At 41.0% G+C, this 12,248-nt stretch overlaps 1 protein-coding gene across 2 annotated transcripts; it reads right to left on the bottom strand.

Moving 5' to 3' along the window:
* Positions 1-400: 400 nt before the first annotated feature.
* On the bottom strand, positions 401-11,971 carry LOC7483119 (uncharacterized). 2 transcript variants are annotated; one of them, XM_002310691.4, is made up of 9 exons: positions 11,798-11,971; positions 8,203-11,677; positions 5,516-7,288; positions 5,199-5,434; positions 4,978-5,122; positions 2,966-3,164; positions 2,549-2,884; positions 1,751-2,439; positions 401-1,472 (listed from the first exon to the last, which is right to left on the bottom strand). In XM_002310691.4, exons 2-9 carry the CDS (start codon positions 11,476-11,478, stop codon positions 819-821), a joined length of 7,308 nt encoding a protein of 2,435 aa, XP_002310727.2. In that variant the 5' UTR covers positions 11,479-11,677; positions 11,798-11,971; the 3' UTR covers positions 401-818. The 2 variants fall into 2 exon arrangements, with proteins under 2 accessions (XP_002310727.2, XP_024460890.1); XM_024605122.2 differs by having other exon boundaries at positions 2,549-2,770.
* Between the last annotated feature and the right edge of the window lie 277 nt (positions 11,972-12,248).

The raw sequence follows: 12,248 nt of genomic DNA, 5'->3' as shown, positions 1-12,248 counted from the left end.
AAGAAAAATAATGCAGCCTACCTCAGGTATGACAGATTAGAAATGTTAATACCTTTCTTTTATGCAACTAGTTTCTTACCCTGAAATTTTTAAAAAAAAACTAAATAGAATTCTTAATAACTATATTATAATTGTTAATATTTATAATACTATAATATTAGACGGTAACTCTCTTATGGAACCAAAAATCTTCCATAACAGCGAGAAGAGGAGGGCAGACCTTAAGTTCAATTCTAAAGCAAAATGAAGGATTAATAATTAACCAAACAAATAACCAGTTAAAGGATTTTATTTAAATCACGTATAAACTTAAAATTGTAATCATAGTTGCAATCAAAGTGATACTGCGAAAAGACAACAGGAAGTCGGAACATTCCCAAAGCCTCGTATTTATCATGAGTGGAAAAAGAATATCTTATCTGGTGGATTACTAATATTTTAAGACATCAATCCGAAGATATTACAATTGGGTTGGTGAAATCCAACAAAGACGAATGACAACAGAAATGGACCAAACCCAACTAATACGCAAGACCTTGAAATAATAGCACCAAGCCAACTGACACACTAGACCTCCCTCTTCGTCTTAAGAACCAAAAAAAAACCCAGAAGCTATTGTCAACCCGTTGGGCAACAACACATTAGATAGACAGACCTGTATATCAATCAATTTATGAACCCTCGTAAAATTCAAAACTCATCCATTCCCTACCATAGATTCTGCCCAATGGTAAGCCAAAATTTTCATTCTCGAGAGATGCTTTCTATCCCCGAAGATTTCAGCTTGTAAAATCCAGGAAAATCAACTTCGATGTTCCTCATGATGTCGTTGATGTCCCATTTGTAGGCTGTTTAGCTACATAAATCTGCTTCGTTTTTGAAGAGGGGTAGTTCTTTTCTGTACCCAAAGAATGATTCCTTCCATGGTAAGCCATTCTACGATGAGACCATTCACCTCCGGAACTATTCTTCTGAGAGCCTCCACCTCCACGCTGATTATTATTCCCAGAGTTATTGTAATGCTTGGCAGATTTATTCTTCTGGTGAAAAGGCTGTGTCTTCAAAGCAGAGCTGGAGTTCTTGCCACTACCATTGCTAACACTGCCATTCTGCATAACATCTGTCTTGCCAGCCTCTGGAATAGTGCTTGCCAATGAGCTCTTAGCACCAATGCTCTGAGTTGAAGCCCCCATGCTGGTGGCACTAGAGTCTACCAACCCTAGTTCATCTGGTAACTGGCTGACAGTGGCATCAGTTGTTGTAGGGAAGTTCCTTCTATTGTCAGAAGGAGCAGGTGTTTGCGACTCAGAGAACCTGTTGGCAGCTAATGGTTTGTCAACAGGAAGGGTATGGTTAAACTGAGATGGAAGCACACCTTCTGCTTGTTGCAATGGCATTGACACAGGAAGAGATTGAAGAGGGGATGGAGGAACATGAGGCCAGCGAGCTTGGACTGACATGTCAGGAGATGACTGGGCAAAACAATTTAATCAAAATGTTAGGTTATGTTAATAAAACAGCAATATAACACGATAAGCAAATATGGAAGAAACCATTAATCAACCTTCAAGCAATTGAAGTCAACCAATTTTGGTCCAAACCAAGTTATTCAAATATCCTAAATGTGTAACAGAGAGCTTCCATTTGATTAGACAGTTTATGGCAAAAAGAAAAGGAAAAGAATAGGAAGCAACCATCATTTTGGCAACCAAAAAGTTCTAGGCTTCCACTCCATAGATCAAATGTCTACCTGGAAAGGAGAAACATCAAACATAGCCATGGGCGGTGCCATTGACAAAAGTGGAGAACCAGGAGCAAGATGCTGGATAGTAGGCATGTTGGTCGGGTTGCGCTGTGCTGAAACCATATTCATGTCATTCATGTCCCCTTCAACACCCATGGCAGAAGATGCAGGGTGATGCTTCCAATCAGGTTGTTTTCCTGATGGGATATATGTGGTACCCATATAACTCAAGCCAACTTGTCCAAACTGTCCCACTGGTGCAAAATGATTGTAGACAACCATGTGAGGTGGACCTTGAACCCCTGGGATGCTCCCAGGTGGACTAATGAAAGGGCCAGTGAAACCAGCTGGAGGACCATAGAATGAGTCTACACCAGAATGCTGTTGCCAGGCCCCAGGTGGACCAGAAACTGATGCTTTACTTTTCTGCGACTGTGATTGAGTAGATGCTGATTCATCATGTGGCCCAAAAGCAAAGATAGGTCCTCCCAACATGGGATTCATCTCATAGAAGGGAAAATGAGAAGGTGGAGCTCCAGGGACATGCGAAAGCATCTGACTTGCAGAATTCTGTGGACTTGGCAAAGATGGCCATAAGGAAATTGGAGTCTCCACTGAAAGGTCAGCCGGAAGAGTCACAGTAAGAGACTCTTCAGCTCTTGATTGACTTGCTAATTGCTTATCAGAAGAAGCACCTGCCAAATATTATAAAAAAGAGCTCTAATACAGCTTTAAAAAAATACTCTTAAATAGAAACAGATATATAAGGCTCCCAACAAATGTTGCAGAAAAAAAAATCAGTACCCGCTGATATGCTATCAAGATCAGCACTTCCAAAATTTTTGGAGTCTGAACCAGAGACAGGGCTCGCACCCAGCACATTCCCACCAATCTCATCACTACTAATGGCTGCAACAGCAACAGCTGAAGCAGCTGCTTCTGCTTCAGCTTCACAATCTTCCAAGTGAGAAAAAGATTCATTGGAGTGTTTCTCTTTTTCAAAGAAAAGAGAGCGATCATTTTCAGCTGCAGAGAGATTATGAGAAATATAAATGTCCGATCGACATGGACCAGGGGGGCCAATCCCGTGCGTAACTGAGAGGCTGTTAGAAGGAAGAATTGAAGGAGATGTAACAGCACCTGAATTTAAAGGAACAGCAAAAATTTCAAAATAAGGCTAATAGTAATTCTAAGATCATACACAAGAAAGTAAATGCCCACCGAATTGAATTTTCTCCCCTGCAAGCAATGAATTGATTGGACTAACAGCAGAAGAAAACGACTTGTCCTTGCTCAAAAGGGATGATGAGGGCAAGCTGGGCTCACTAACTGAGTTAGTTGGATCACCAACAGATGAATGTGAATCAAATTGCACAGGCTTCATAGCCTCATCGAGTTGAGTCTGTGTTAGTGCCATAACCTATCAGACACAATTCATCAATTTCAGTTATCAATTGCAGATTTACCAAATGGTCACAGATGATTAATAACAATGAAATCATTGCAAAAATATGAAAAGAGGCATCAGAACAATTATTTAAGAGAAAAACTAGATTATGGACCTTCAAACTGTAATACAAAACCCACTTGAAACAATTAAACAAATTTTTTCAACTTGCTTATTCTAATGACCTAGCAGCACCTTTTCTGCAGTTTATCTGCATGGTCGACACTAAAAGATAGATCTATTTGCCTATCAACAGAAGTTTCTCTACCAAAATCTAAGAGAAAAACTTCTCACTAGCGTGAGTTGAAATTGATATCGGCAGAGAATGCTGCACATCTTTAATGCCACTAGATCTCCCTGGTGATGTAAAATGCTTTGATGCCACATCATATGTCAGAGCTTTGCAGAGAGAATAAATCAGTATGCAGTTAGAAAACAGTAGTAATAAAACAAGACAGGAGCCCACATGTGCTTCCACTAAAATGGTGGAGCATGCTGAAATGTGGTCTCAAACGGAGGAAAGAAGTAGAGCAAAAAGATTGCTTTGGTTTAATTTGAGAAAGAAAAACAGCAAAAAATGAATGGAAGGTTTACTAGAAGTTTCCCTGTTATATTCACCAAAATGTTCCTTTCAAACTAGGTGAGAGTGAGACTTCCAGGGTAAAGTGGCAAACTGATGCAGCCTGGGGATTTAAGCAACAGCAGGTTTGTAATTTCAGTGAACTTCCTGCAAAGAGATATTTTCTAGCTATATAGGAAATATAAAGTATCTTCTAATTAGGACTATTTAAGTTTCTCTTTCTTAGTTAAAATAGGAATATTTATATTTCTTATTTATCAGTCCAGATCTGATTAGGATTAGGAATAACTCAAGCATGCATGCATATGTATATATGTATACACATATATATATATATGTATATATGTATACACATATATATATATATGTATATGTATATATGTGTATGTATATATGTGTATATATATATATATATATATATGTATATGTATATTTGTGTATGTAGTGTTTCAGTTAGTATATGATGAAATTATCATGAATACAACACACTTTGGTTTGTTATTGATAGTGGGGTCCTTTCATTGTGTTAGAATCTATTGTTGTGAAGCTAGTAGTTTACTACCTTTTGTTTATATTAACTTTCAGACCTTTGTTTTCAGTTTCTAAACCCCTAGATCCTACACGCTAACCCTATAAGCTACCATCTTCAACCTTTCTCTAAAACTGTCCTGCTTTGCAAGCATTTTAAAGCAAGATAAGCACAGGATCTTCAAAATTAACATATTTTCCTCTGAACTTTCTGCCCACTTTCTCTACACGAACAAGCAAAAAAAATTAAATAGAAATTTTATTATCCTCCTTTCCCTCTCATCCCCTTCCTTTCCTTCTTCCAAAAAAAAAAAAGTTGAATTGATTCTAAGGGCTTGAAGACGAGCAAGTGTGGTAGGACTGGACAGACACTAAAATCATTAAGCCAGACCTTGAAATAAGGATGATTTTTTGCAGTAAACTCTGCACCAAACTTCAAAAGAGATTAGAATGACCCAGCAACCCAAAATCGATGAATGAAACATAAAAAGAAACAGCCACTACACTAAAGAGGAACAATTTCAAGTAATCACCAAGACTTCCATCATGTTTTTTCAGTGAAATCAAAGGATTCATATTCATGCAAAATGATAGAACCACCCCATGAGGAACATTAAAATATCATGGCACTTTGACTGCTGTAATTGGCAAAATGATGGTAAGAGCTGTTGACCATACCTGTTGGTTACTTCGTGAACTAACCCAAGAGCGCAAAGATGTTTGGGCAGTTTCCAGAACATTGTTCTTGCCATCAAAAATTAAACCCGGAGCAAGGTTCTTTCCACCACCAGACACAACGGTCAAGGAGCTTGTCTGGAAGGACCTGCAGAAGAACATATGAGACTTACAAGACTGTCTATATATGTTTGGCTACATAAAATTCTTGAAAGAGTATATACTTGACAGCCTGAGCATCAGCTTTCATAGCAGGAGTTCCAATTGGAGGCAATGGTTGGGACACTATGGGTGCATTGAATCCAGCTGAGACTTCAATGCTTGCCAAGCCATTCCCCTGAGGAGCCTCAAAATCAGAGCAAATGCTGTTTGATGCCTCTCCACCAACTGGTGCATAATTGTTATTTGAGATGGAAGACACAGTAACGCTTTGCAAATAAGAACGAGGTTTCCGTGCCATCTAATATCAACAAACTGAAGTAATTAAGCAACAAGTTTTTTATGCAACAAATGCTAATTCAAAGTAAAACTGCAATAGAACCTTTGAAACCCTAGACTTTGCCTTGATTTCTTTCTCTCTCTGTTCTCGTCGATCATTCAGCATTTGCCTCTTTGACCTCACCTCAATGAAATCATCATCATCGCTAGGTGCTTCTATGCCAGGTTGCTCAAATACACGCACGATTCCATTTTGCAAAGGAGCATCTACATCCTCTCTGGAGTGAGAGATGTTCTGGATCTTTCTCAAAGATTCTTTTCCAGCTCCCTTTTCAACCCTGCTTCGAGAATCTATCTCCCGTGAACTTGCTGGCCTTGAAATTGAGCCCTCTGATTCAAATGGCTGTTTTGGTTGTCTATTTGCAACAACCATCCTCCTAGACCCACTTCTTGCTCCAGCACGCCCATAACTGATTTTAGACTTATCATCAACCTCTGGTCCAGAAGATTGCTTCCTATCAGAATTTTCCCGAACTCGAAATTCTGTTCGCAGATGTCGAGGTTTCCTCTGAAATCCACTAGAATCTGAGCGAGAAACTTCAGAAGCCTGAAATGATGATCTTGAGCCAGAAGTTTTTGCAGTGAAGGCATACCTTCTCCCTCTCCCACCTGATATTAGGCCTGGACCCTTTGAAACTCCTAAATATTTTTCTTTGGAAACTGATAGAGATGATAGTTCACCAGTTTGAGACTGGCCTTCCAATTCTTGAGTAGGTACATTTTTTAAATTCTTCACAAATGAATTTTCTCCTTGAAAACTTGATTCAGTGCTAGAATTGCTATCACCACTGTGAGAACGATCTCCTTTGCCCTGGTGTATTTTTATAGTGCTATCAGATCTTTCTCTCAGTGGCAAGGAATTTCCTTCTTTCGCAGCCATATGAGATAGATCCAAGTGTCGTGGGAGAAGGCCTTGTTGGTTATCCATTGAAATTGATGAAACATCAGCTTTCACAGTGTCTTGACCAGGTTGAATAGGTACAGCACCTCCAACATTCTGATTGAAAGGAAAATTACTTGGATTACTGGGCCGGACCAAGGACATTGACTGAGGATTCAAAGGCAAAACCCCCTGTGAAATGGGAGGTGTATACCTCAGCTGACCAAACTGAAAGAGAGGAGGCTGTGATGGGTGCATGTGAGTGAGGGATGGGCCAACTGGGGGATGGAGATGAAGAGGCATCTGTATAGAACCAATCTGTATGGCTGGAACTGGTGAAGGTATCAGAGAAGGACCAGAAAATAGCCCAAACTGAAGCTTAACAGGTACCTCTGGCAGATTACTAACAGACAGAATACTAGACATGACAGTCTGACCAGATGAAGATTGGATTTGGGGCTGAATGGACAAGCCATGACTAGTAGGAGCATCACAATGATCCTTAAGCTCAGGTGATGCTGAAGTTTGAGAAGCATTTTTGGATTGAATTGCCATGTCTTGAATTGCCTTCTCTGTTTCCTGGAAGATTCTTGAAGAATTATCGACATTCACTTGAGTTGAACCATCCACTTGAAGGGTTTGCCCATCACTGCACATTGTATCAATAGATCCCTGTTCTTCTGAAGGTTGTGGTATCACAAATTTGGTTTCTTCATTCCTTGAACTTCTTTCAAACCCATCATTGGGCATCCCAACCTCAACACCCTCATTGAAGCCCAAGACCAAGTTGTCAATCATGTCAGGTGGACCTTTATCCTCTAAATGCATGTCTTCAAAATCTTGAGTCAGGTTAATATTTTCATCTTCTCCGTCGTGCACTTCATCTTCTTCCCCATAACCATCATCATCCTCATCATATTCTTCTTGCTCCTGCAACTGTATCATCATATTTTATTTTTTGGATAAATCAAAGGTGAGTAATTAAAAAGGAACAGTCAGTAATCGAGATGTTCAAGTGACAAAAGCCAGCTACAATGGGAAAATACAAGAGATCTTAGGCTGTTCCTAAAACCAAATAAAAAAACAGCCAAAACAAGAAGCAGAAAGGCAGTCTACATACTGACTAACAGCAAGATGATGGACGGTGGCAAATTCAGGAAAAATTATTAAAGCAACATTCACACAACAGTCTATCCAAGATTCAGTAACCCATAAATTAAAAACTTGAGGCAAAAATCTTTTAGACATGGATGCATATCCAACAAGTTGGAGATTGAAGCATCAACATTTAACAAGCTAGAACTACAGGTCACAAGGTGAGATTGCAAAACAAAGCAGAACCACAGAAACAAAAACACAAGAATCACCAAGCATTAAATACACAAGTGAATGTGGAGATTTGATGATTAGGAAGATGATATACTAAAGAAACCCTTCTTGTTAATGCCCGTGCCATTGCATGTCCCATTGAAACCTTCACCCACCCCCACCCCCACCCCCACCGTCAATTCCCAAAAAGAATCTTTATTTGAATTACCATAACTCAGCACAAAAAAGATTAGTGAAGTAACAAGAACCACATAGCAAGGTCATGAGCTCATTCAGTCCAACCACAACAATCACATTAACTTCCTTAGGCAGCAATTTTATGTCACAAAACCTATCACTCCAGAGACTGTGGTTTATTGCAAGATCTTAAGCAAACAAAATTAAGTATAAATAGAATCAACAAAAATAATATCCCTGGACCCAAAAACAATAACTATGGCAGCAAACTCAAGCAAAACTTATCAAGGAAGGACTTCCAAAGAAAATCTCAAACAATACTAGTTTATTTTTGGAAAATATACCAGCAACTGTTCATCGTCCTCAACAGCCCATTCCTCATCGTCCCCATTGGAGAGAATACTTGAGCCACTCATCATATTCTCTTTCTCAGCTTCAGTATGCAAGGCTGCAGATTCATTTTCTGGACCCAACAAGGCAACATCTTTGCCTTCACCAGCTGATAACATTGGAGAATCTCCAGATTCATCCAAATCATCATGAGAGAGATGAACCGGAGAATCAGGGGGGCTTGAAACAGAGAGTGAAGACTGTGAGTCACACCTTGTGTTCCTATTCAGTTTCTGCACCTCAGTCTCGGTATTCTCTTCCTGGGAAATTATTTCAGCTCGTCCAAGGTTCTGTTGATAACTGCTATCATACCTTGGCTGCATGGTAGATTCATTTCTAGCTCCATGATTGTACCGCATCTCATTCTCTGGAAAGGTTGAGGGACCAGGACGTTCATTCTCACCTCTATAAGGGTTTCTGTGCAATGAAGTCATAGATGGAGGGGGTAGAACACGAGGCTGCCTCATGGGATACCGTGACCTCCCAAATGAATAGAGCCCATCTGCCTCGTGGTTTTGATACATTCTTTCATGGTATTGAGGATAAGGATTGCCCTGACTAAGACCATGCCCCCATGCACTATCAGCAAAGTTCTCTTGAAGCTCAGGTTCAATCTCTGAGTTTCTACTAAAATAATCTCCATCCCCAGAAATATTCCACCTTTGACTTCTAATTTGTTGACTAAGATCATCCACATGAGGATCAGTAATCCTTCCTTTATGATAAGGCCTAGAGGGCATTAATCCAGGTCCTCCATAGAACTCTTTCCTAGAAAATGCTCTCCCTCCAACAGATGCATCTCGCCTAGGACTAGGGTGACCATTCTCCTGGTCTTGTGGAACAAATGCTGCACTGTTTTCATTGTCAAATACATCTCTCTTCCATGAATTCACAGGTTTTCCTCTATCTAAAAAGGCTGAAGAGCCATCTCTAGAAAAGTGAGGCCTAGAACCCATTTCGAATGGTCTATTCACTACTGAGGAATCAGAGGATACTGAAGCTGTGATGCTCTCCACCATCCTTTCACTTTCTTCCCAATCACCAACATCTATCGCCCTGGAAACATCTTTTTCTGTCACCATCCCTGTCATTTTCTCATCTGCAACACCAGAAGAAATGTCATTGCCACTCTTTTCTGCTTCAGCTTGCCTCTTCGCAATTTTTTTTTCCAATTCTAAGAGTTTCTGCCTAGCACCTTGTTTCCTCCTCTCCTCCTCCATAAACAATCTCTGTTTCTCCTCCTCTCTAGCTATCCGATGTTCTTCTGCCCTTCGGATGGCTTCCAGTCGCTCTTGTTCAGCTCTCCATTCAGCTTCTTTAGCTTCTTCTTCCAACCTTCTCTGCATTTCTTCTTGTTCCCTAGCTAGCCTCATTCTCTCCTCTTCTTCTCTACGAGCTAATTCCATAGCCCTTTCCTGCTCTTCAACTACCCGCTGCCGTTCCAGTTCCTGCATCTTCTGAACTCTCTCAAGTTCAGCCTCAAAAGATTCCCGAACAGGATCATGGAAATCAGTCTGCTTAAGCACATCCTTCTTCTTCTTAACCAAACTGATAAGCCCCCCGGAGAAGGGATCCCGTCCATCAAAACCAGAAGTTCCAAAATCCTTCATGAAAGGGTCATCTAGATAAGGTTTTTCACTCTTTGAAAAGGGGCGTTTCTCCTTACCAAAATTCAGTATGGGGTCATTAACTGAAAGCCCTTTACCACCCACAGAAAATGATGATTTGGCAACTGAGTTATTCTGGTACGAATCACCCCTGAATCTGTTGTATTGTTCACTTCCATAACGATCTCGAGTATTCCGTTCAGGCCCTCGATTGCCAAAAGAATCGATAGTATTACTCCAGGGCTGTCTCCCTCCTTGCCCATAACCCACATCCCTACTTTCAGTATTGTCCTGAGAACTGTCCCGGAAAGCCGAAGGGATGTACTTATTCTCCTTGACTGTTTCTCTGTTCAGACTAGGTGGTCTTACACCAATACTGTTTCTTTCATTTCCAGCCTCTTGGGTAGGGAGTCTATCTTTTGTAAGAGGTGAAGAAACTCTCCATGAGTTTCCTTCCCTTCCCTCTCTGCTTAGTGTTCTGACATCTCTTCCATAAGTGTCAACCTTAGTGACTTCACTGGAAAAAATCTTTCCAGCTTCATTGTCACGCTGTCCTCGCCTGTCAAAAAGATTGTGAGCTGGTTTCTGTGGTAAAACACTTGGTCTTGGAAAATCAAAATCCCTCTCCCAGTAAGCCTCATTCTTTGAAAAACCATGATCTCTCCCTCTGTCAGTCAAACCATGCCCTGTGTCCCGCTCATCATCTGCCCAATCTGACCTAGGATTCAACCGAACTAATGGCAAAGGACCCAACAAGTACTCTTGCTGTTTCCGCTCTTTCTCGGATATAACAGAACGACCCAACCGTCGGTTATCACCACCATACTCATCCAATCCATTACCCAAATTATTCCTTGCCTGCATTTGGGGACGCATATCAACAACCCTACTCAAACTAGATCCATCCCTCTGCTCATTACCTAACTCCTCACTCAACACCTGCTTCTGTTTCTGACTCAAACCATCCTTCTGCTTCTTTTCTGGCCCAGACACAGCAGGCAAAGTTGCCTTCAATGAAGGAAAATCCTCACCCCTCAAAACCACAGCTTTCTCCACCACTGAATAACTCCATCGACCGCCAGAAGCAGCAGCCGGACCCACTGGCCTCACAGAAGGCGGCATATACACACTACCGGTGCTCGCTTTATTAACCCCATTACCCACATTACCCCCTCCCAGATCACCACCACCGTAATTATTTACATTGTCAACTCCATTATTATTACCACTAACATCCAACCCTTCTTTCTCCTGCACAGCAATTGCAGCAGGTTTACTCCACCCCATACCAGCAGAACTAGGCCGAGGCCCATTTCCAGGACCACCACTACCATGCCCGCCACCAGATCCCAATGAATCAAACCTTTCATGCTCTTTACGCAAGGATGGCAAATTCAAGGGGGGTGGAACAGAAAGTTTCGGCCCAGCAGCTTTTTGCGAGCTACGTGGCCTCGAAAGCACCACCATTCCTCCTCCACCTCCTCCTCCAGCCCCACCAGGCCGCCCCCGACCCTGCCCATAATTATACTGATTATTATGGTGATATTGCTGTTGCTGTTGCTGGCCATAAGATTTATTCAAATTCACAGATACAAACTTAGACCCGACTCCAGGATTGGCCATTTCACGGTCCGACCCAAGATTACAAGGAGGATTCTGATTCAGATCCCCGCCAAAGCATCAAATACAACAAAACAACAAAACCCTAACCCTAAAGAGTTCCTCTTCTTTATTCCAATTGAAGCAGATCTCACAGTATCAATTAAAAAATTAGACTCCGCAAAATCAAACCCTAGAGAGTGAATCGATAGTCTCTGTAATCCTGATCGAGTAAGGACAATTAAACACAATTAGTGAAATTAATCAGCTACCAACAACAATAACGATCTCAGTGTAATTAGGGTATGAAGAAATGGGAGTAGGTGTAGGATAAGGGGATTACCTCCGGGGGCGTAAGTTAGAAACGGCAAGGATATCGTGCGCCGCGGGAGACAAGAGGTAGAGAGAAGTTTTTTCTTAAAAGTGAAGACTACTGTGAGGCAGAGAGAGAGAGAGAGAGAGAGAGAGACAGCAACCGAGAGAAGAAAGAAATGAAGCTGAAGCAGCGCGCTCGGGAGTGAAATTAAGGAAAGTTTTTTTTTTAATTATTAATTATATGTTTTGTCCCTTTTATAGTTGGTTAATTTATGTTTGTGTCTGAGTTATTTGTGTCTTTTTATGTCTTAGCTGACTTAAGTTCAGTTCTTTGCATCTTAGTCCCTGTAGCAGCAACCGGTTCTTTTCTTGGCTCCTATCGAGCTAAACAAACAAGAGTTGCTTTCCTCGTTCTTCTTCCTACTGAATTTTGCTTTCAATCTTCCCTCCTTTTGTTGTCATTATCATACTGATTTTAA

The sequence above is a fragment of the Populus trichocarpa genome, chromosome 7 (genome assembly GCF_000002775.5).
Source record: "Populus trichocarpa isolate Nisqually-1 chromosome 7, P.trichocarpa_v4.1, whole genome shotgun sequence".
NCBI lineage: Eukaryota > Viridiplantae > Streptophyta > Magnoliopsida > Malpighiales > Salicaceae > Populus > Populus trichocarpa.
This window is presented reverse-complemented; position numbering and strand designations above follow the sequence as displayed.